The sequence below is a fragment of the Tribolium madens genome, unplaced genomic scaffold (genome assembly GCF_015345945.1).
Source record: "Tribolium madens isolate multiple individuals breed KSU strain unplaced genomic scaffold, Tmad_KSU_1.1 Scaffold_96;HRSCAF=242;Tcas5.2_LG5, whole genome shotgun sequence".
NCBI lineage: Eukaryota > Metazoa > Arthropoda > Insecta > Coleoptera > Tenebrionidae > Tribolium > Tribolium madens.
Window position 1 is genome coordinate 3,236,438 of NW_025401068.1, and position 26,163 is coordinate 3,262,600.

Consider the following 26,163-nt stretch of genomic DNA (forward strand, 5'->3'; position numbering starts at 1 on the left):
CCAATAACAAAATTGTACAAAAGCGCTCCTTCGGTGACCAAGTTTCCATAAAACAATCAATTTATGGACAATTCACGTAATACGAAACGGAAAACCGCTGAAGTAGACGTAAAAACAACAGTTAACCTTTTGGGGGTAGTAGAACCCTTGCAATTTTCTCACCATGATGTTAGATATTCAAACGTCAAAAAAGGATTCAGGAACAATGGCTTGTGGCCTGATAAAATTATCTTGGGGACAGAGAGCTCACTTTTTCGTAATGAAACGGTTTTGTAAAAAGCTTATTCTACGAAAATACGGGTTTCTATAAACGCACACGATTTTAAATAATGCACCAGCTACAGGCAATAAGTTTCACGCCATAAATTCCTGCTACAAGCCACAATAGAGTATCGAAGTATTCTGAATTTTTAATCAAACTTCGGTTGGAGTGTCTGCATAGTAAACTGTTGACTTGTATTGGGATTGTAAATATTTTAGGTGCTTGTTTATGAATAGCTGAGCATCATCGTTACGGATTAAGTTGAGTAAGTCGATTCTTTCTTGTAGATTTAAACGAACCGTTATCATAGGCGGCGACTTTTCATAACCAAAAAACTTGATAAATTAATCGTCTTTAAAGCAATACAAATAACAAGAAAAGTTTTTTTTCAAATGTTCTATACATTTGTAGGTATAACTTTCAGGACTTGAGAACAATTACGCGAAAAAAACGATTTCTCTTTCTCTATTTTTGCTGTATTTTAATGTATTTAATATTTAGAACATTTAAAAACAATATACATTTTCGTACAGTACACACACAAGCTTTCCGACCCATGCATTGATTTAACTAATAAAAATTAAAAAAAATTAGAATTGCATAATAACCGTAGTTCAGAAAATTTTTTGCCAAAAGATTTCAAAATTACAAACTTACAAACTTTCGAGCAATTATTTTTATCTCAAAGATCAAATTTAATTTTATCGTCTTGTATAATAAATAACTATTATTTTGAGAACGGTTAAACAAGAAATTGTTTAAATATTTTTTCCACCATGTTATCTTTTGATACTATCAAGAATAACATTTTGTCGGTCTATATAAAAATCACCCTGTATAGAAAGTTTATATAAAATGTTTTGTCGTTTTTAAGTATTTGACATAATAGGAAATCTTTTTCAAGAAGTTTTTCACTGAAAAGTTAAATTTTGAATTAATTTGAAAAATGGAAAAACAAAATAGAATAACATAAACGATAGAAAATGCAAAACATCTTTGCTATTAAAAGTGATTTTAAAAAATTCAACCTTACTAAAAAAAGATTAGAATAAACACAAAATTCCAAATATTATTATTTTTATTATTATTTTTTTACCTTAAGGCAAGAGTAGGTTATTTTTAATGGGTGCCCCGCACCGTTGCATCCATATGTAGTCGGCGCCCGTGACCATTATTATTGAAGTAATTTTGCAAATTGTTAAATATACTAGGGGAGCTTATGTACATATGTATTTGGTTATTTTCAGTTAAAATTTTGGTCAAAACATTTTTGTTGGAGTCGCGACTCCATTGAAAGTTATTCAAAACCTCCCTCTTGATAAAAAATTACATCACCAATCAAAAAAAATTAAAGATTAAATACAAATGTAATAAACAATGATTTGTATAATAATTATAAACATTATAAAAAAGTAAAATTTTAAAACTGCCATTCGAGCGGAATTAGTTGACAAACTAATATATTTAAAAAAAGTATAAATCGTTTTCAGGAGTTACAACAACCACTTTACAGTTTGGTATAACACTAGAAATTTCTCTCTTTTCTCTTAGCTGCAGATGATTTTCTACAAAAAATGTTTTGAAAACTACTGCCAGATCATTTTGAGCACTAAACAAAATAATTTTTGTAAAGAGCTTATTACTACAAAAATGTTGGAATAAGTAGTGTAAATTTTGCAAAAAGAAAATATGTTACAAATATTTTTTTATTATAACATTAAAGCTGAATTTCAAAAAGAATTGCAATTTTTGATTTTTTAGATAAACAAAAATTTCACTTTGTTGCAAAAATGAGACTTTGTGCTTTTAGTAGTTAAATATATTAAATAAACGTTTCTGATAAGGGCCGCGTGTAAGGTCTTAAAACAATAAGAGATTAGGTTTTGTGAAATATTGTTTAGGAGTAATCCTCTAATATATCTTTTGTGATCCTGAAGGTCTGTAATAAAAAAGGCCCTTTATGGTTATCGCAAAGGAAGCACGCAATCTATTTAAAGAGTCTGTGGCCTGGCTTGAGGGTGTAAGCAAATCCCTGGCTGGTATTGACGATTTTATCTCTTAGATAGCAAAAATTTATAAACTCTGTTAGAAAACAGAACGATCGGTTGTTTTAGGGCGATTATAAGAGCTTGGGAAAGACAGGAATACCCGTTGGGAGTCTTTTTACGAATAAGATAAATTGAGATTTTCCTTGAACTTTTTATCAATACTTGTGGTGCAGTAATAAGAAAGTTGGTGGAATGTGTGTAAGGGTTTTATTTAAGCCGGCCTTTTTTATTATTGTTTTATTGCATGAGAAGTTTGTTTTTGTGTAATGCAGCCTTTGAGGAATATTTTAAATTATGTATGAAGTCTAAATTGGGAGGTTGGGAAAACATTTGAATTATTTATTATAAATATCAGTCCATTGATTTGGTGGAAATATTTAATTTGTTTTTGCATAAATCGAACATCGTAAACACAATCGGTGAGCGATTTACGAGGGAATTAAGTACGTACTTAGTCCTAAAGAGATAATACTCTTAAAGACTACCATTGATGATCGATCAATCAGTTAAGGACTTACCGAGTAATGAAAGTGCTTGGGCAATCTACGAATAAGAGGCAGGATCCAACACTTACCTTTCTCCAGAGGCGCCCTCTTATATTTCTCGAGTCTCTTGACGGCTATAGCTTCCAAACGAACTCTAGCAGCAGGATATTCTTTTAAAACGTCCCACATGTCCTTTTTACTCAATACAAATAAATCGCTGTAACCCACTGATCTTACACTCGCCGTTCTCCTGTTTCCTACGAAATTATTTAAAGCGTTTAAAACAGTATCGTGTTTTCACACAAATGACTTTCTTTAAAGGAAAACAAAGAGATAAAAGGTAGAGAAACATGCCAACATCGATGATCTAATCTTGCACAATGTTATTGAAAATATTGTAGAAGCAAGGGATTAATTAAAATACTGCGGTTACCTCAAACACGAAAGATTCAGCTTTGATTATTCACAGAAATACATTGGATGTGGGGTGTCTACTACTACTACTACAAGGTGAACCTAGTAACGGCTTCAAAAAATAAAAAACAGTGAAAACTGTTCAAGGCAATTGCTTGTAAACGTTCATGTTTCCATGAAAAAAGTGTTTTAGTAAAGCTCATTTTTTGCAAACAAAATTTAAAAACAAAAAATGAAAATTAACAATGTCAAATTCTCCTTAGAATGTTGCAGCCACAAAATGAAGTTGGCCACCTGTATGCTAAGCAGGACAGGGTTGCATTACCAAGATTGTCGACATTTTGATATTACTGCAAAATGCTTGCCTTAATACCAACTAGCAGATTCCTTTGATAAATATTTTATCAAGAATTTGTAACACGTTAACCCCATTATCTCTTGCCTTTGAAATTAGTTTTCAACTTTGAAATATAATAACAAAAGTTTTAACATTTAATCTGAATAAATTATTTTTCATTGAGGGATTATCTAATTGCAGGAGAATGGTGCTATTATGCCGCTATATGTATTTCTTGTGAATAAGTCAACGACACAGCGGATTTGTTTAAATTCAGTTTAAAGCAAGTCAAATTAAAGAAAATTTTATTTGATTTGGTGTTTTAAAGGCGTGCATGTTGGCAGTTTAATAAATATTTGTTTTAAAATAAATGATGATTTAAGATGAATGTATAAATTGGGGCAAAACTGTGGCTCAATTCCAGTTTTTCCCCGATTGATTTAAAGGGTTGACAAATACAAGCCGGGCAGGATGTCATATCATAATTTGATCTCATGCAGAGGTTAGAATATTGCACCCCCGAATCGTTGGGCCTGCCTGCTGATATTTACCAAGGTGTTTACCTGCCGTGCCCATATTGAGGATGGAAATCTCCCCAAAATAACTCCCTGCTTTCAGAGTGGCCAAGACTGTCCTCCCGTTGTCGGCGACCACTTGAAGGCGACCTCGGTTTACTATATACATTTCTTTGCCGACCTCGCCTGGAAATGAAAGCTTTTGTTACTTGAATCGATTGGAGACTGAATATTTGGCGGTAAAAATAATAGAGTACTTTCGGGTATTAAACTCAGATGATAGATTTGGCAGATAGTTGCATCAGACGTGAAAAATGCTCCTTTTAACTTTTTCTAACAGCTTCTAAATCCCCAATAGAAACTTTGTCGCTCTATTAGGTTAGACTTACTCCTACAGGTAGTTTGAAAAATAATTTACGGACTTTATTTTTTTCGAAACATTATCTTTAATAAATTTCGTAAGAATTATATGTGTGTTGACTTTGAGTTTTGTGACAGATTTATGTAAAAAGGCTGGCCTCTGCTTTTATGTCAAGGATTCAGATCAATTTGTAAATTAAAAATTGGTGACTTTTCTTTAATTTTGGATGTGAGATGTTATCAATTCTTGTCTGACGTCAATGGTGTTTTTAATCCTAGTACATTTTCAATCATGTATCATATAATTCATTTTAAGGACACTTTTTTGCATATTTTCAAAGCGCCCATTAATTTGAATATTTATCGATTTTCGTTTATTCCGCTTATTTTTACATTCAGAACGGTGTCTAAATTTACACATTTTGCATATAATTGATTTGAGATTGATGAAACTTGCACAAATTTTAGTTTTCAGAATTATACGATTTTTTTCCAATTTCTTCTTTAACAAAACTAACCAGTTTTGTTGTTTTGTTAACTTATTATATCATTTAAATAAATGTAAAAAAATTAAATAACTTTTTTTCGGACTTTATTCAAGATTCAAATTTTTAAAAGACAAGATATTTTAAATTTTACAGAAAAATCACCGCAACAAAGTTTCACACAGAACTGAATTCTGAACAAAATTTTTTCGTCTTCCTTTTTTGCAAAATTTTTAAAAATCATGCTTTGACTTAATTTTTTTTTTTTGGTATTTATAAAAGAGAAGAAGAAAGTAGGTTTTTGCACTTTAATAAACAAAGATTTTCTAATGTTCAACTTAAATTTAATAATTCGTTATTTTAATCATAACTTGTTTCTGTATTCCGCAATGCGTTTTCTTTTTTAACGTAAATGTTAGGTATATACATGCAGCTTTCAGTATTTAAAATATTTGTGTTAAGATAAACATATAAGTCATATATTTTTTCCTGAACGGTAGCTAGTGAAACTCCAGATTTTACTTTAAAATGTTTTTATTTTAAAATAAACATAACTTGATACATTTTTCAAAAACGGTAGCTAATGGAACTTCAGATTTTACTTATTTATTTTAATTTCTGAATTTACAAGATAAAGTTTCATTGTTACTAAAATTTAGAGAAACAAATAGAAATAAATGTAATAGTTATTTGTATAAAAGAGGAAAAGATATACTTAAAAGATATAAAATATTCCTACGATCCAGCAACAAAACTTCAAAAGTAACAATTTCACTTGTTATCCCAGTTTTGCCGAAGCATGTTTTTCCGTTTCTATGGCGATAGGTTGCATATATTTTTATTGTAATTATGACAGATGAAGAAGAAAAAAAATTACTTCTCAGAAAGGTAATTGGCCACTTTCCTTTCTGAAATTACAGTGAAAAAACTTACTTTTTGTTAGGGTGGTAGAAAAAACAGTTTACTATAAAAGTAAAAATAATGACGACAAATAAAATCGTCTATTAAATTAATTTCTTTTTCTTTTTCCCAAAAAGAGATAACGACATGTTGCAACGTCTCTACGTATTTGAAATAACGAAGTAATTTGAAAAAAAATATTAAATATTTTTTTATCAACTTCAGTTTTATTTTGATACCTCCGTTTGCAAAACAGATTTATTTCAAAGTGATCTATGAAATTTAAATTATATGGGCTTTTTGGCCTCCAACTGATAGGTTTGGTTTTGTAGAAAAAGACCTCTTAAATTAATTAATTTTTCTTATCAAATAAAGTAGTATTGTTTTTAGGTAAACTGATAAGGATTTAGTTTTTTTTATACAAATTACTTTTGGTTTAGTGTGGTTTGTCAGAAATTTAATTTAACAACTTTAGGTGAGAACAAAAGTACGTAAACAAACCGTCACATTGATAGGGAACTTTACAGGGAATTAATTGATTCTGTAATTTGAGGTTTCAAATTTAAGAGATAATCTTTACACAATTCAAATCGAAAGGATCAATACTGAAAAATAAACTGTCGTTGATTAATTTTTCATTGCTTCGAGTGTATTTTTTCTAGATTTTTGTTGCATCGCATTGTGTATTAAATCCCTTTTACAGCTTTTTAAAACATAACGAATTATTAGCTCTTGTGTTGTTGAAAGGATAATCAATACTTGATTTTTATCTACCTGGCCATAAAGTTGGTATTTGAAGAGCTTTCGACATTTTGGTTAAACTGTTGCAATGTGAGTCTTAAATTAAAGTGATGATTGCTATCACCGTCTTAATTCTAGAGGCAGTTGAAGTGAAACCCGTTTAAAGTTTGCTTGCGGAAACCACTAGAGGAAAGCATAAAATGAAAACTATGTTAAATCTCTTAAGGTATGCATAGAAGTATGAAGATAAAACTTTCCCGATTTGAGAATATTAACTAGAGTTTGTCAATAGCTACACGAAGTAATCAAAAGTTTTATTTTACCTTTTCTACAAATATAATCTCCGGGAGAGAACAGGACCGGCCTCAGCCGCAGCACCAATTCGCACAGGAATCCAGCTTCGGTGTTCTGAAAAATCTCCACCCTTTTCAGAGTATCTAGATGAACATTGATTGCTATTTCAGCCTTTAGCTTATCTGGAAGACACGATACGGCTCTTTCTTCATCTGAACACTTTTGGGTGAGCCATAGATAATCAAACCATTTGATCACTTTCACCTGCAAATGGTTTGGTACCCTGCGCATTCTCATATACGTTTTGACTCCGTCGAGTTTCGCTGTAACAAAACAACACTTGATTAATAAACTAAACATCACTTGCATTTCATGCTGGGGTGGAAGCAAAGCAAGGGGCTATTTTTATATTATTACCAACTGGTCTCAAGCGAATTATAAAGAGCTAAAGAGGTAAAATGCATTCGGAATCAAAGAAGCTATCAATGAAATTACTGAAAAACGGGTTCGGTCACTAAATAAAAATCATTCATTGGAGTAAATAATGTTTGTTTACTACTTGTGTATGAATCAGTTATCATGATAAAAAAAATATCAAAAGCACAAAATGCAACGTAAAGCTTGCTATTCTCGTAAATTGTCCGATCGATTTTCATTAGAGGAAATCCCATAAAGTACATACATCTCCAGTACCTTTTCAAACAACAATGACAGTAGCATTACAGTGGAATTAACTTGTTAACTTGGCGGGATTCAGAGGGACTCCAACACCAAAATCAGGACAATGCACCTTCCTATTGGCACCATCCTCTCTCATTTAAAATTGTTTTATAAACGATTATCTGATTAACCTGGATTTAACTTAATCTGTTTTTCAGAAGAATTATTCAACTTTATAAATTATCTCAAGATCTAAGTAAGTATAGCGACATTAAAAGTATACCAGATGCACCCGTCAAAACACTTCTTTCTAATTTAACTAGAACTATACAGAGTGCGCCAGAACTCGCGCCCCAGAGAAAAATGCCATGTAAGGTAAGATACCAACAACGTGGGAAAAATATTTAAAAAATTCTATCTATAAAAATTTCCAATTTATGCATTTTGACTCAATTTATTTATGTTGTAAAAATAATTTTCCATTTTTTGCTACAGGCTATTATTTAATTTTTCCATGTTCCTGGTATCTTATCTTACTTGAAATTTTTCTCTGGGGCGCGAGTTCTGACACACCCTGTATAAAATTTACCTAAACGTTTTTTCAAATGCAACATTGCTTAAATTCCTAAATTGTTTATTTGTACTCTTCGTTTTTTCACTTTTGCTTATGTAACTATAATTTAACGTCAAACATTTTTTTTTCAAATACTTAGATAATTATTATTAAGTTTTGGAGAAAGCTGTATTGAAACTCTTTTTTCATGAATTATGGTATTATGGTATATGAATTATGGTATAATCGTAAAATTCTTTCACGAACAGCTTGGTTTCTCAAAATTTATGATATTTCTCATAAAATCGGCTTGCGACCATTGTTGACGCTTGAGAGTTGATGGGTTGATGCAGCTGTTAAGAATTATCCGGGGCACATAAAAATCATCGTACACTTACAAAAACAAATAAGAATATACTTTTATTATAAGGAATATTTTAATAAGAATTTTATTTAATCCAGCTCTGGTTCGTTCGGTGATAAATTCGCTTCAGTTATTATTAGGGTTTTGGACTCTTTGTGACGCAGATTTATTAGTATTCTAACATAAAAAGTAATAAATTATTAAAAATTCACCATAAATAATATTAAAATGGATTGAATCCAAACTTTAACAATTGAAGGGTCCAGAGGAAAAACGATGAGATTCTAATTTTTGAACTTCACGATTTCAACGGTATATCTGCAGGCCTGGTCAAATTCCATATTAAATAGATACTTTCATTATGTTTAAAATAGTTAATCTTAATGTCTGATTGTTTATTGAGGAGAAACTCTATTGCTCATTGAAATTATTACTGAAACAAACATTAGGTAATAATAAAAACAATTTAGGTTTAAATATACTTTTCTAGAAATCTGCGAAAATGGACTCTCGTTTTTAATCTAGATTCTTTTTGCAGCACAATTTTTGTAGATTGGGTTTGTGACGTGTTGTTAAAAAAGCAAGCAATCAGAATTTCCGATGAGATATAACGTGCACCTAGCATATCGAGCAAAACAATTATTAAAAAATTCTGTTTTTCAAATTACTCAATCAATTTTTATTTAATTATTAAAAAAAATGGCGGTTTGTTTAACTCTTCAAAATTTTTTCAAAACTTGTAACAATACTTAGAAAATATGATGAAAACCTTTGAGTTTTTGTATTAATTTTACACTTAATCACAGAATATTAGTCGTTGAAAGAAATTGATGGGTCTGTTTCTGCAAGGAGGTTTCATTGAAAAATTGCCTCTTTAATTAAGTCGCTCTCTGTTATTTTGTTTTCTTTATAAATATTTTTTTATTTCAGATTAATTATTAAAGAAAGAGATTTTAAAACATTGAAAAATACTGTAGCCTCTGTAAGAACGCAGCTTCAAGTTTCTTTAGAGTCATAATCTTTTGATAATAATTGCTTGGGGTGCTGTAATAATGTCATTATTCTTGTCAATTATGTTTTAAATGGACCATCTGCGCATGTCATCGTATATTTCATTGTTATTCAAGTTGGCTCCTCATTAGCGAGTATTTTGCCGGGTGATCTACAGATAATAAAAAATCAAGACTTGGAACGAATGAGATTAAAGAAGGTGTTAAAGTTAATTAGAAACTAAATAAAACTCGAAAATTTATTTATGCTTGGCCAAATGTAAAATTTGGTTTATTTTTCAAGTATAGCAAACTGAAGCAACGTGTTTTTTATCGGAAATTCACCCCTGACAAACAAATTTATAGTTGTTTTTTATTTGTGGATTTTACTAAGGGTTAATTATCTTGATTTCCCCCATTTGTTTTCATTAAAATTCTCCACCGAGATTGGTTGAGGTCGGCCCGAAATTGGTTCTGCCTAAATAAATAATAGCTTGAAAAATAAGAGATGGTTCTCTTAACCATGAAAATCTTTATGCCATTTCGCAGGTATATTTAATTTAAAGATAGAAATATTTTAATGGGGGTAAAGAGTTTAATAAAGTTAAATAAACGTTGCAGCTTAATAACTGTAAAAGATGAACATGAAGATGAACTCAATTTAGCGTTATTTCACGCTTCATTTATCTATTTTATTCATGATCGAAAATAAGGTGTAATAAAAAGTAAATATTGTCAGTGTGACGTAAAAATTACAGGGGCTTTACATTTTGAACAACCAAGTTTCGATTAAATTTAAATTATCCGTGCAACAGCTTTTCACAGAGATTTATTTCCGTTCAATTACAGTTCCATTCGAAATATAATTATTATTATTTTCATATGAAGTTTTGTAACCATTGTGGTTTTGTTTGTTAAAGCCTAAAATCGAATTTTGTATTTTAATACAATTTTGTGTTGTTTCAAAAGCTGCACTAAAATGGTAGCTCAGTTTTTTTTCAAAGATTAATAGTCTCATGTTAAATCCCGTTAGGACAGCTAAACTTTGTGTGCGGCTTTCAAAGCGTTAATTTTCTATTTTGTCATAGAATCCGAGCTTGTAATTTCAGTAATATGATGAAACTGAAACGTAATTACATATAAGGTTAATAATAGAAACAAGGTTTCATCAAAAACATGGTAAAGTCAAGCATCCTCAAGCTTCAAAATGAACATTAATGATTATAACTGCATAAAACGTAACGATGATTCAATTAACGCTCTGTGAGAAACTTCCTCATGGACTCTGACGTTACATTGTTGACGGCGGAAATTTTCTACACACGATAAAATTAAATTTTATTACTCAAAACTGAAAGAAAAGTGAAGAAAATTTCAAGAATGTTATTAAATTACGGCAGAAAACCCCGATGCATCAAAGTTGTTTTGATGAGATTTTATTTTAATACTTCGCGGTTTGTTCATTAAAGTCTGCCTCTTGAAGCAAAGAAAACAAAAAAATCACTTTACTTAAAACTTTTTTATTTAGATGAATTGTGATGCAAAACATGACAACAAATATCATAGTTTCACTAAATTTGGGTTCGGTTTAGTTGTTAATTCTTGATTTAAATAGATATAGAATAACAGTGTCTGAGCTTAACCAAATTTATATTCAACTCAAGTGCAGGCACGATAAGGTGGGATAAAGTGACAATAACACTGCAAACTGCACCAACCACTATAGTTAAAGTTGTTACTAATTTGACAAGCAACGTATTTTGTAGTTAGTTTACAGTTTACAATTTTTTTTATAAAAATTTGGAAAACTTTAGCCGGAAAATGTCCAATTGCCAATCGACAATTGACTTAAATAATAAGTTAATAATTATTTTGAAATTTGCGTGGAAGGCTTATTTGAGTTAATTGTGTAAACATCTAATAAATATGGTTTTATTCTCTTCTCTGAAAATTTGTGATGGTGCTTTTAAATAGAATAAAATCATAAACAAAGTTTGAAATTATAAACAAACTTTCATATATGAGCTAAAAATAACCTAACTGCATTTTGATAATCATATCCAACATTATGTTGCATTTTGTATACGATTTATAAATAAACAAAAATACTGTCTAAGGAATCCATAGTCACAGATGTGGCCTCACTATTGTAAAAAATTAATAACATTTTGAAACAATAAATTCCATTAAGACTTATTTCAAATATTCTGCTTTGCATAAGAAAGTAAGTAAGAGAATTTTCTAAAGGATAATTAAAAACGTGCTCGTTTTATACTTAAACTTTTAAACCCTGTAATATTTCCCAATATTGAATTTAAGCTGCCCCAACATTTCAATTAACTTAGTAAAGTTAATTAAAATTAGAAATAGAAACGATTTAAACTTTCACCACCTAACAAACTTACATTATCTCGTGAATTTTTATCAGCAACACATTTTTCCAAGATGTATTAATGTTGAGAATGAATAAAATCAATACAGAGGCAAGAACGACTTAATTAAAAAAATACAGATCACTGTAGTATTTAGAATTATTTTTAATTAGCTTTGTTAAAACGCTTATTAAGAAAACATTCAATTAATTTTTGTTCCATCTCATGACAAAAATATTTAATTAGAAACAAAAAAAAATAATGTAGCATGATAATTCTTTAAGATTTGTACAAATAATTTTTTTGCGTGTGAGAAACTCTCAAATTTCATTTTGGATGTTGCAAACTTAGTGCTTTCTAAAAATATCATTTTTCTTTGAAATGGTATCAAAGCAGTCAGTTGATATTTTTCCAAACAGCAATTAACATTTTTGTAAAATCAACCCACTGTTTGGTTTGTGGCCACTTTGGCGGCGCGTAAGCCGTCGGTAGTTGAAGTTGTTAGTATATTGTCTTTGGAGTCATAAAATGCTCGTGGCGTCGTGCTTAATCAAGAGTAGTTGAAGCTGTTAATACGTTAATCCTTTACAAGCTTGCTAAAATAACACATACTTAAAGTAATTATTTTAAAGTGATTGTAGGTGTGTCTGTGCTAAAAATGGGATACTATTTGAGTAACTGAAAATGAATGTCAGGCTCGTTCAAGATTTTAATTTTGATAAGCATAATTAAGTTAGTTCTGCCTACTCAATATTGTCATAAAATCGTCAGCGGCAAAATACGTAGCCTTAATTGAAAAATGAAATTATATTTAGCGTTTTTGTAAACAAGAAGATAATTAAAATTTTTCCGTTTGCAACTGGAACTAGATTCGTCACAGTTAAGTTAAAATTAAAATTTGCAACACAAGAAGTTTTATCTTGTTTGCATCTAATTTAATTCACTTGGGGTGAAACCGCATATATTGGAATGCTTCACCCCCATTAGAGAAAAAAACTGGGCTGTTTCTTTTGATCTCGTGTCAATATTTATAAAGTGGGGTGACTGTTTATAGCGAGTTGGGCAAGAAGTCAATGTCATCGCATAGCCCAGTTCCCGGAGTATGCGGTATGTAGGACGGAGCTATTTTTAGAACTCCGGAGCCATCGATCGCCGGGGGGGCGGCTTGCGACTATTTCAGGAACATCCCCTCTGATGCAACGTTGCGTTGCACACATCCCTTATCACGTGCTTCACGCTGTTCACCTGCAGGCCGATAATTGCTTCTTCACCACCGATTTTTTGCCGCATTGCACACAAATCTCGGCTCTTTGCTAATTTCTGTTTAGTAGTTTCTGAATTAATTTCGGTTATGATTAAGTGAGGATTTCGCTAAAGTGTTGCATACAGAAACGTCTTATTAGTAGTCATTAAGTTCTGCAAACCCATCTACTCGGCATGCGGACTATTTAATGAATCAATGCGGTACTCGTCGGAATCCTTTATATGCATATAGCAAACGATCATCTTAGGGCACCCTCGCAATATGTTCAGATCTACTAAATTTAATAACTAATTAGTAATTACGTTACTTCATTAATGATCAATCTACTTTATACCACTCGATTATACTCTTCCGGTTTTCATTCCTAATTGCACTTTAATCAGTTAATCACCCAACTGTCTGATTAAACTTCTTACTCCGAAATGTATTCACGAAGTCTTTAATTTCGAACAAATCAGCGAAAATAGCGTCACTACTAACGTTTAATTCCTCGAAAATCGTAAAAATGTCAATCTATTTCAAATCCCGAAAACGTGTCATTTTCATTTAAGCATTGTAGAAAATCAAAAATTATTTTTGCAAATTTTGTGTTAGAATATAATTTTGAGATACCTCTGACCTGTTTTTTAAGTTTTTTTTTTCAAGAAAACTGTAGTGCTATTCCAAACAAAATTTTTGTAATAAAAATGTCTCAAAACAACAAATCAAAAATATGTATTAATTTTTAAAACTTGTGATATTTTTTCTAATAAAATATAACCTTTATTTTCGACAAAATTTTTTGCAGTTTTTTTGTACAAAGTTGCCGACAGTTCCACTTATTTTTGAAATAGCGTTTTTAAAATTATTTATTCAATCCTCTATGTTCAAATTTTTTCTTTGACATTAGATTTCATTATTGAATTTTACATTGATACCAATTGACTACAAAATTTGTGAGGATTGAATAAAATTTTATATTGTACACGACGATAAAATTTTCATTATCTTTTCGAGCATATTAGCGTCTCGGCTAACGCCTCGATGCTAAATTGCTAAAATTTAATTTTATTGTCTTGTATAATAAATAACTATTATTATTTCAACTGATTCTACAAAAGTCAGATCTCGCTTTTCTAGTTTTTTTTTATTAAGTTACTTACCGAAGCATTAATTGCTTTTTTTAGTAAAGAAATGTGCCAAGTTTATTGTGAGAATGATGTTAAAAGACTACAAAATTCACCATCTTATTAATAAAAAACTTCAATATAATTGATTTTTTAAATAAATAAACTATACTTCAGTGTAATTCATAGAGGTAAAGGTTTTTTTATTCTTTGAATTGACACAGTTGACCTAATGCCATTCAAATTTGCAGCATTAAATCACTGTATCCTGTCATCAATTTGCAAATGAATAAATTTTTCACTTCACTAGATACAATACCAGTTCTTGAATAAATTGCATTTAGCTTTCATTTAGATTTTCGCATTGTGGTTTATTTGTTTTTCTAACAGCTGGCAAGTACTACTTACTTCTCATAATAGATAGTCTTATTTTAAAATAATGATTTTTTAAATTTTATAAAGAAAATCACTTTCTCAAGTTTATCTTGTCTCATGTTAAAAATTTAATAACAAAGGAAATGAGGTTTCTAAAAAGCCGAAAATTCTAAATCAATTTGCTTATAAAAATCGTCCATTTCTCGCGATGGCCTAAATAACGTTCCAAAAGAATCATTTATGTGAATCGCTAGTTGGGAACAATGCAATTATTAATTTAATTGGATCGTTTATTTTGATTAATTTTAAAAACAGCGTAGAACGAGTTAATAAATTTTAAGTGAGCGCGGCAGTAAGGTGACATTTTTCACATTCAAGTTTTATTAATTGACCCGTCTTGCGGTTCCATGAGCTTCATTTTTACCACCCAACTGAAAATGGAGGAATGCCTTTGTTCTCGTTCATTTAATCTTTATATAAATTACGCACCTACGTACCTATTAATGAACCGTATTTTGGCCTAAACTAATTATATCTACTCTAATCCAAGCTTATTAATCGGCATTAACGCTTTACCAAGACTTGATTTTTATCGACGAAGTTACCAAGAAATTGGTAATGTACCGTGCAAAAGATAAAACGCGCTAAAATTACAAAATCGTTGCTTCATCACTGACGTGGAAAAATCTTCGACAAAAACCAAAGACTCGTTCAAGATTATCAAATTTGTGACTCCGGGAAAAATAAACAAAAAGGCTTTCTGCTCTATTCAATATTCATTTAGTAGAAGTCGCAAGATTTTTAAGTTTTATTTAAGTGTTTTCAAGCTAAAATGAGGCCAGAGACTTGAGAGACTGCAGCTCGACTGAACGTCACTTCAAATAATCGTTGCTGTACTTAACTCTTGACCAGAAAACTAATGTAAGTATTTATCAAACATCCACTTCCACGCTACATCTTCCAAGTTTTTGCGGTAGAAATATTTTCTTTGTTAAAAATCGTGTGTTCTAAAGTATTATTTTGAAAGACTGGTAAAAAGAAGTGGATAAAAATCATAACAAATTATACCAGTTTTTGCTAAATTACATTATTTAAATTGTCTTTGACACAAGTTAAACATATCGAAAAATTCCTTAATGAAGCTTAACTTGGCAAAAAATGTGCTGCTTTGTTAATAGGAATTTACAACAAAACAGTTTTAAGGCTCATTTCGTACTTTCTTGCGAATTACTTTTTAAATTATTTTGTTAATATTATACAAGTCTAAAATATAACTTGATGTTATTAGATTTCAAAAAGTAAGCTGCACCAAGCAAAAAGCTTTTATTAAAGCTAGCATTTAGTTTAATTAAATCTAAATTATATTTAATGACTCTTAGTCTTGCAAGCCCAGTTTTGGTTACTAATTTTTTTCCTAAAATTACATTTGGTAGTATTTTTAAAACCTCATAATGGATACTTGTGTTTTTACAATGTATTCATCATGGAAAAATAAAAACAATCATATTTTGCTCTCAAAATGATGTAAATTATTTAGCATTTTCTAAAATGTTTGATCGCTTGTTTATCCCTCAACTTAGATGTGCTCGAAAATGTCCCATTTAAATGCAAATACCTATTAATAATTCTCTCTGTTACTTAGTTAAACCTCATCTAAGTAGAAGCAATTCCTATATGATTTACCTTCAAAGATAAACGGTTCGCTAACAGTGTTCAAATACCGAGTAACTTTTATTAGATAGGTTTTCAGATATGAACAGCAGCAAACTGAAGTATGTACACGTACTTACTCCTAGTTTGCTTTTTAAAAACTTGTGAGTTTAATATTCCCCATCTTAGAATCACTTCTAAACTGAAATACTCGTAAATAAAAAATGATTCTGGCCCCATTTAGTTAATTTAGCAGATGCATACTAATTACCAAGTATTTTTAATTAAAAATTGATAAGCCACAGTCGACCTCTTAAAAATATCAAACAAAATAGGTCCATTTTGATAAAAGTGAAATTAAAGTGCTGCCTATATCAGATCGCAATTAAACGGGAGTTCAAAAAGAATACCTAAATAATCAAAAATTCTGCTTTCAAAGGAATTTTGTGCATTTTAAATTTTATTAAAGTGTATTCAGGGTTTCTTTTTTGTGAGAATAAATCTCTAAGAAATCTTAGCACGGACCACTGCATTGGAATGAAATGGAGAGCATGGTATGAGTGAAAAAAGTGAAGAAATTCTGAACACGTAAAAGCTGAAGCTATGTGGGGAGAGATTACAATTCGTCGGTGCCCTTTTAGGTAGTGGAATATTAATAAAGGGTGAAATTAACGGATTTTATTACACACGCTCATAAAGGCTATGGCAGCAAGTGTGCATACAAACAGATTTAAAAAACACAAAGTGGCTCCAAAACAACGAAAGAGGCCCCAAAAATAATTGAATTAAAAAAATTTTGCAAAATTTGTTCAAGTAAAAAAACTCACTAAATCAAAAAAATTAAACACATTATCCAATTTTGTGTACAACCCACATCTCTGTTCATCTCAATAAAAAATTGTTTTGCAGAGATAACAAAATGTAATTACGAAGTTTCTGCTTTATTATAGTCGAAAAGTTTCGTTGGAAATTTAACGCCTTGAAAAATTTTCCCGTAAAACTTTCTCGCAAATAGATCGATAATAATTATGACCTCTTCATTAAAACGACACAAAAAAGAGTTCATTAAAACCTTTAGCTTTTTAGATGCAGCGTTATCAAAGCTTAATAAATGGTTTTCAAGTTAATTACCGTTACAAACGAGAGTCATTCAAGCTTCAACGATTATTTGAAAAATTTTCATACTTTGAAAATTCATATTTTAATCATCGATACGAAATTAGAAACACGTAATGAACTATTAAGTGGAAAAACTCAATGCGGTCGTAAATTTTACTGCAAATTAAGAACCGAATTTAAGATTTAATGAATTTGCCAAAAATTACCAATAATTAAAAAAAAAATAAATCTAAATTTGTATTTATTGCTACGACGAAGCAAAGTATTCTTACGGTGTGTTGTTTTCATCTGTTTAATTATTTCATAATTGAGTGCTTCTCAAATTTCGTTTTGTTGTGTTAGACGTAGGTGAAGGAATAAGTTTACAAAGCGTGAAGTCTTTGAAAACCATTATTTGTAAAGAACCTGCTTGATGTGAGGTATTATGTTGATATAAAAACGTTTCGTCGAGTAAGAAAGACATCAATCTAACCTTTCTATATGTCTATCGAGGGGCAGTTAGTCCCAAGGGGTGTAAAGTATCTGGAAAGGTGACTGTAAAGCTTAGCGAAGCACTCACCACGAGAGAGCAGCCTGGAATTCTCTGGATGCCTAAAATAGGTTACAGGCATGATGTTAACAACTAGCAACGTGTGTTTAATCATTAATTAAATACCGTTTGAAAATTCAACCTTTATATCAAATTGAGTTTTGATGTAACGTAGTAGAAAATTGCGATACTGTTTCTTGTAGCATGCATTGTCGGTTTTGTGATGTACTGTAGCTTGTTACAAATATTTACTCCAGATTTGAATTAAATATTCAAGTTGGAATAATATTCAAATGGCAGATCAACAATCCTAAATAAATTCGCTTACTAAATCTTTTTTTTTGCTTTTCTTTGTTTTGTTTGCAAGTTTGTTTTAAACCTCATAACAAGTCAGAAACAACGCACATAAATGAAAAAAATGAAAAAAAAAGTCAAATTTAATACTAAGTACTTAAACTTTGTCAGAAAATAATTTTCGAACTTTTTTATTCACAATCACAAAGTAATAATCAACAATATGAAAAGTTGGAAATTATGTTATTTCAACTTCATGTAACAGTAGATATAAAATATCAGTTGATATAAGATATATGAATTCAGGTTGGGAAAAAAATTACCAACCCACACACTGATAAAAAAGTGCCCACTTCCCAATTGAACTCATGTCATTTTTCAAAACTTGATAAATTCATTATTTGCTTTCTGTTCTTTAAGAAGAATGAATATGAATGAAGTAGTATACAAACCTTAATAATTTTTGCTTTATCGCATCTTAGCTTGATAATAAAGCACCTCCCACCTTGGTATATAATTTAATATTAATGTTTTGTCCCGGCGCATCCACCATTTTCACACTTTGTTTTTTACAAAAAGACTTTTTTTCAAAATAGCTATAATCTTCTCGATTGTTTATTGTTTTATTTAAATAAAATTAAAAAATGCATAGTAAGAATGTTTCATAAATTTCATTAAAATAAATCTACGCACATAAATGACAAAAATCTAAGAAATGTCTAATTAGTAAATAACGTAATTTAATCAATATTCAATAAAAGTACCATTACATTGTCAAAAATTAATTAGTAGCTAGTTTCTAAATCTTAGGAAAACAATTTTTTAGTAATTTGACGCGCATCCAGCATTTTTACAGATTGAGTTTTTGCGAACTATTTTTTGTTCAAAAAATTTTTCAAAAATTTTAATATTCATTTTGCTCTAATTAAATAAAGTAAAAAAACACGTAAAAATATTTCATAGTTTTCAATAAAAACAACTTAGAATACTTTTACCTGCCAAGAAGTTTTTATGTGTATACAAACAAGAACTTTCCTCGAGAATATTTTTAGTAAAAAAACTACCGCAATAAAAACACGCATTTTTTCATAAAAATGTGTGGAAAGCTAAATAGGTAAACAGAGTGTCAATTTGAATTTTTTGGAAATTTAAACTGTCTCTTCTGCACCAGGAGGTTTAGTAGACAAATTGTAGATGTTTGTTTTTATTCCTTAATAATGTTTGTGCTTTAATTTTGATTTTGATTGACGTTTTAATCGAAACTTTATAAGTTCAATCATTCATAATTGACAATGATGAATTGTAATTTCGGGTTAAAATTAGAAAATATAATCAAACGATTTCTTTCAAAAATAAAATTGTTGTGACATAAACATGCAAATTAAAATATTTGCAAACTGTGGTTGTGAAAACATCCTTTTCTTTTTGGGAAATATTGGTGAAAACTCCACACACAATCTAATCCTCTTGACTGATCACAAATGAGCAACTTTTCAAAATAAGACGAAAATGACACACATAAGCCCCCTGCAATCTCCCACACTCAACGGCTTCCTTCAGTTTACTCATTGATGAAGGGGTAGTGGCGCCGTCTTGCTTTCATCCAATCAACCTCTTTAGATTTTTAAAACATCCTTGACATGGATCATGGCTCTCTGCACAGTTAGGGGTCACTTCATTGGTCTTCATAAATATTTACATCATTTTAGAGACGATTATTATCCAACTTGTAAACATTTTATTAAGAAATCGCTAGCAGTTGTACTGCAAGGATTATTTTGTTGATTTTTGATTAAATTAGTCTTTTCTCAAGTCGATAAAGAAAGAATTGATTTAAATAGCTATCACTTTTGTTGATACGCTCTATTAAAAGTTTGTTTTTCCAGTCGATCTTTAAGAATATAAGATTTCTTTTCCAGGCTGCATTCAGCTTTCTCCTTTATTTGCCCACGCAAGCTAGGTCAAGGACAAAAAAATTAAGTTTGTTTTCTCACCAAAAAAATTCTTTTGTGGATAAAAATTATCAATTACAATTTATGTTGCTTTTCAACAAAGACTCGTAATTAGTGAGCAGTAGGGAAACACTCAAAGAGATGAAGTTAATTTTATTTTAGAGTCTTAAACAGAAAATGCGTGTAAACAGACGGAGGCTGACGAAGAGCGCAACAATCAATCAATGTGAAGGCAACCACAATTTGGGGAGGTTCTGTTCTTTTGTTCCGCGAGCTTAACTAAATAACTGGACAATTGTTTCGGCTTTTTCACACAGTTTGCTTTATCAAATGAAGCGTCTGGACTTAACGAACCCGAGCGTCGATATTAAGAGCTTCAAACGTTTGAAAAAGCACATTCAAGATTTTTTTAATACTATGGCTGATCAAATAAAAGGCAAAAAGCGTGAAAAAACCCAATTAGCGCCCCAAAATTAACAGAAATTTTCAGGTGGAAATGTGTTAATATACATATTATTTTTATACACGTTCTAAGTAAAACTTACAACTTAAAACATAATGATAATAAAAAAGTGTTTTAGAAATGCAATGTTGCATATTTTTTGACATTATAGATAAGCTTTTCTGGTTAATTTTTTTATTACTCTCTTTTGTTAACAAATATATCTCTTAATAAATTATTTTAAAATAATCCACAAAAACAAGATGGTTTCCACCCTTACTTCCAGCGTCACCAAACGCATTTACTTATAGGATAAAAACCTTAAGTAAAAATCTGCAAATAGATTAACTTATCGCAAAAACGTCCATTTTTCTTAACAGAGTATTAAGTATTTAGGTGTTTTTTACTTCTAGTCAGTACAAAGATTGATGTTGACAACTTGTTGCTGTTTAAAATGTTGAATTTATGAATTTAAACCTAGCCACCTGCGACAAATCCTCACAATTTAACACCTAAGCCTGGGGTTTAATATAACTGATTGTTAACACAATGCTCGCGGATAAAATTCACTAAAATTTTCGTAATTTTTATAAAGAGCGATAGGAAATTTACGGAATTTGTGAGAGAAACTCTATCTAAAAATAATTAAACTTCAAATTTTTAATTTGTTTAGTAATTGTGTTTTTGGTAGGAATATTTCTAAAAGTTCACTGGTGATTTTAAAATTCACTGAAATTAAAGATTTTTATAATTTTTATAAAGAGAGATGTGTAGGAAATTGACCGAGACGGAATTTGTGAGAGAGACTCTATTTAAAAATAATGAAACTCCAAATTTTTAATTTGTTTAGTAATTGAGTTTGTGGTAGGACTATTTCTAAAAGTTCACTGGTGATTTATAGGTCGGTTGTTTTCAAGTAAAATCTTTAATTACGTCACTGGAATAGCTTGAACATTGTAAATCTGACTTCATGAAAGATTAATTGTCATAAACCGCTGAATAATTATATAAAATCAATACTTTAACAATAAAGTTTCCTGGCGTTTAACATGTCGATCTGATGTAATGACTAGCCTTATTGTCACTACATATATCCAGATGTCAATAGACATCACTTTATGATATAAATACAAGAGCCAGCGTCTGCGCTCTTACACGCACATCTCCTGTGGAATTGTGAGAGATGTCTGTCACTAAAAGATGCTCTTGATTGACTTTTCATCCAACAACGAGGTTAAGTAGAATTTTGGAGAACCCGAGGCGGACATGTGCTGATGTGATAGCTGGCTGATATCTTTCAAACCCTCAAATTTATATAAATTACTGACGTCACTTTCGACTGATCAAATTGGGGATGCTGGAAAATGGAGCTTTTCTGCTTCGAGAAATTCGAAGGAATTATTTAAAAGCAGATCAATTTTTCTTAGCACTCGACTTTTTCGACGGTGTTCCTCACATTTTTATCTCTTTATCCTTAGAAGACCTCGATAATAAATTTTTTAATAAAAAAAATGTAACGTGTTATTATTGGCAAATAAAAATTTTACACCACAGAGTGTGTTAATAATAATCTCAACAAATTAATACGCCCACTTTGCTTTATACAGGGTTATTCATAAATATGAAATTGGCATCTCAAAAATGACCTATAAAATGATGTTAATTTTAATAATAACTCGTGTCCTATCTCTACTGATAAGAATTTTAAAGCCCTCAGTATGTAAGTATAGAAATTTGTTTTTTTTTGTAATAACTTCGGAACCATTTCATCAAATATTATAAAATTTGGAATGGTTACTTGCGAGAACATACCTTTTAAAGTAGTAAATACAAAAACCAGATACATCTACTTAATTTCCGGTTCCAGCAATTGCAGGTCATATGTGTTTTTTCGTTTTTTGGCCTCTTAACATTAATTTGTTTTTGGTCAAAACTCTAGAGTAATTAATTTTGAATAAAAACGCATAAAATTTAATACCCTTAAAATGGACCGTTTTAAAGATATTTTAATTTAAAGTGAAAACCACACAACACTGAAAGCAAAAAGTATGAATTTTGAATGAGCGATATCCACGGCAACAAATGACCATGGTCACCTAGTTTGCTGTCACTCAACTTAAGATTGGACGATTATTATTAGACAATTAATCGAAAATATTTAATAATAGAGTTTAGCTCAGACTCCAAACATAACTTAGAATAAATCCAAATGGATCTCGTAGCATTTAATTCATAAAAAATTCACAAAAATGTATCGTCAAAATTAACAGATGCTTGACAGCGATTTATGTGACCATGGTCATTGGTTGCCGTAGATACCAGTCATTCAAAATTAATATTTTTTGTTTTCAATTAAAAATTAAAAACAACCAAAAATTGAGTAGATGTATCCAGTTTTCGTGATTACCAGTTTAAAAGGTGTGTTCTCGTAAGTAAACTATTCCATTTTATAATATTTAGTCAAAAGGTTTCAAAGTTATTTAAAAAAAAAAAAACAAATTTCCATACCCACATTTCGAGGGCTGAAAAATTCTTATCAGTAGAGATGGGACACGAGTTATAATTAAAATTAACATCATTTTATAGGCTATTTTTGAGGTTTAAATATTGCTTCATATGACCCTATATGTTAAAATATTATTATTTTTAATCTGTTTTAGTGAATAAATATTTTTGAAATATTCAAATCAATATTTTAATAATAAAACCACATGTATTACATAAAAATCAATCTTTTAAACAAAAAACAAATAATTTAATATTTGTTGAGTTCAAATAATTTAAATACAAACTTGTAACTTTAGTTGACTGTTTTAAAATGAAAAAAGTTTGTATTAAATTTGAACTTATGTAAAAGTTGTCAGTAACATGACAACCAATAAGAGAATATTATTATTTCACAACATTTCAAATTACTTAATTCTTAAATAAATTAATCAGTTCTTTTTAATTTAATCGATTAATTAACTAGTAACGTACTGTTAAACCAAAAAACCATAACTTATCTTCATTTTTGTTACCAAAAATAAGTGCAAGGAACAGGACCAGTCGAAATATGCAGTATTTCTTAATAATCGTTTTTTATTATGTTTTCTCTTATTGTCCACAATAAATACGTAACAAAAAAATTAAAGATTTTTGTTGTTTCGAATGATTTTTTAATATTTTCTTATTAATAGATTTCTGAAAGCAACATAAAATAGTTACACAAAATAAACGTAGCAGAATATAAAAAAAAACCTAAAAAATAAACATAATGTAAAGCTATTGATGGTAAGCAGTAGTTAAAGTAAGTTAAATTGATATAAAAAGAATCAAGTCTCCGGAAAATTCGCAATACGATTATCACAAAATAGTGTACTTAAGTTTATATAACCGAATAATACCTGAATTGATTTCTTTATAAAAACAATCCCCCAGATCCCACATTTTGTTGCTCAGTTCAACTAAAAATAAACTATAAACTTTATTATTACCAAGCAGTCTTGGGAAATCACTGCCGAAGAACTCTACTTTTAGTATACTGCAGTGATATAATAAACGAACCGTTCTGCAATAGTTTGCAAATTTATTTTGATCATAATTTCCATAACATTCGAATTGTTAAATTGAAATTTCTAAATATTGCGTTTCCTTTGCTGGAAGATTTGTGTGAAATTGTGGCGAGTTGATCCTAGACATAAAACTTTGGAGTTTGTAGATTGCATGAATATGTCTCAAGTTTTCTCAATTCGAGCAATAAGACGAAGTCATCGGCCAAAGTTTTTGACCTCACCTTTGTGTACAAGTATAGAGACGGTAGTGGTGTGAGGGGGTTTAGTAAAACAATTAAACCAACAATTGGAACATGCCTTTGCTTAATAAAAAAGGTCATTAGGGTTTGTTGCAACACAATTCTAAGAGTAATTAGTACGACACGCAACATATGAGGTGAGGCTGTGCTACAGTAATATGAAATATAAAAGCGACGTGTAGCTTCTATGTATATAAAAACTGACATTTTGCCGTTCAAATTGAGGTTTAAGGTCCATTAGTGTTTCGTTAGAGAGAAAAAAAACACGCAATTTCAACGAAATCTGCCAGTTTTACGAGGGATATAAGCTATTGTCACACAAATATGTAAGTAAAATGTCATACACCAACATAAAAGGAAAAGACAATAAATCGGGAAACGAATTTGGAAAATAAATGCCTACTCACATATTGCCGAGTTATCTGCGAACATTACAGAAATATGATGGTGTATTTGTTAAAATTGTTGTTTCGGGTGCATTTTCATTAACCGACTACTAAGCGAGTTTCAACACTTAAAAATCCCTATTGTTTTCAAATAATTAATGCAAAATATGCACTAGTTATGTAATTATTTACTTTCTGAAATGATTAATTATGCATTTCTGCTTTAAATAAGGTATTATGTTTCACAGTTATTTGTAAAGAGAATTGTATAAACAAATTAAAATTGGCAAAAAACTTGTTTTTCTGTCATATTTTTTTCACTTATGATGTTTATTGATTATTGCCGAAATTTTTTTAAGGGACATTTCTGAAACATCTTCATTGCATGACACGTCCGTGGAGTTACAGAAATGCATGAACTTAAAATTTTCAGGCAGAATCAATGTAGAGGGTGTTTCAGAACTCGCGCCCCAGAGAAAAATGTCAAGTAACATGTGATACCAGAAATATGGAAAAAATGTTCTATGTCAAAAAATTTTGACTTTTATTTTTTGACATTTGACATTTTTTATGTCTATTTAATATTACTGATGATATGTTTTTGCATAATTCTTTAGTAAAGATACAAAAATTTTGCCAATAAAAATTTGCCACAAATAACGTTAAACACGGTTACAATTTAGGTTACAACTTCGTTGTTTCCTCTTTTAATAGTCTGTAGCAAAAAAAACTTAGAAAATTATTTTTTCCAACATAAATAAATAGGGTCAAAGTGCATAATTTAAATACCCGTAATTTCGAAATTCTTGAACAGAATTTTTTTCCATGTTCCTGATATCTTACAAGGTATTATTATTGCAAAATAAATATTTTTGCAACACTAATACCTTATACTGCATTTGAGCTTACCTCTATGTTGCCTATAAAATACGCTTCATCTATAAAGTACACGGCAATAGCAACGTATTTTATGAGTCTATAAAATACGCTGATGCATATTTTTTGTCTATTTTGACATTATTTTGATATACGTCTTTATAATAATTTCTGACTAGTAAAATTTCTGATTCAATATTAGTGTTGCAAAAAATCTTGAAGACCACACGAGTTTTATACATAGTTTAAAAATCTCAGCCTATTAAATTAACTACGACTTTAATTTTTAAACTGTCTATACTATGTACTAGTTGTCTTCCCCAACAGAACAAATAAAGGTCAATCATTGTTTTAAATATCCGCACTAAAACAATTTTTGTCTATTGAATAAGCATTTTTATTTTTCAATTAACTTGAAATGTGAAATGACTTCAAAAATTGTAAAAATACATCGAAAATTTCATTTATGTAAAGTACAAATAATAATTAAATTATTTCTCTATTCTCTTTAAAAATATGAAATAGTTATTGATTAAAAAACACCAAACAATAAAAAATAATAATTTAATCTAGGTAAAACAAAAATTATGTAAAATGC

General features: G+C 29.9%; 1 protein-coding gene across 4 annotated transcripts in view; it reads right to left on the reverse strand.

The window, feature by feature from the left end:
- The window catches only part of LOC123013357 (cyclic nucleotide-gated cation channel alpha-3), a 91,309-nt gene that overhangs the window by 11,714 nt on the left and 53,432 nt on the right, over positions 1-26,163 (reverse strand). Inside the window, exons 6-9 of one of the 4 annotated variants that reach the window (XM_044411827.1) lie at positions 24,711-24,725; positions 6,871-7,164; positions 4,098-4,247; positions 2,885-3,052 (exon numbers count right to left, since the gene is read on the reverse strand). In XM_044411827.1, coding sequence (XP_044267762.1) covers positions 2,885-3,052; positions 4,098-4,247; positions 6,871-7,164; positions 24,711-24,725 — 627 coding nt within the window. The remainder of the gene's footprint in view (positions 1-2,884; positions 3,053-4,097; positions 4,248-6,870; positions 7,165-24,710; positions 24,726-26,163) is intronic. The other 3 variants (XM_044411828.1, XM_044411830.1, XM_044411829.1) reach the window with 3 other exon arrangements.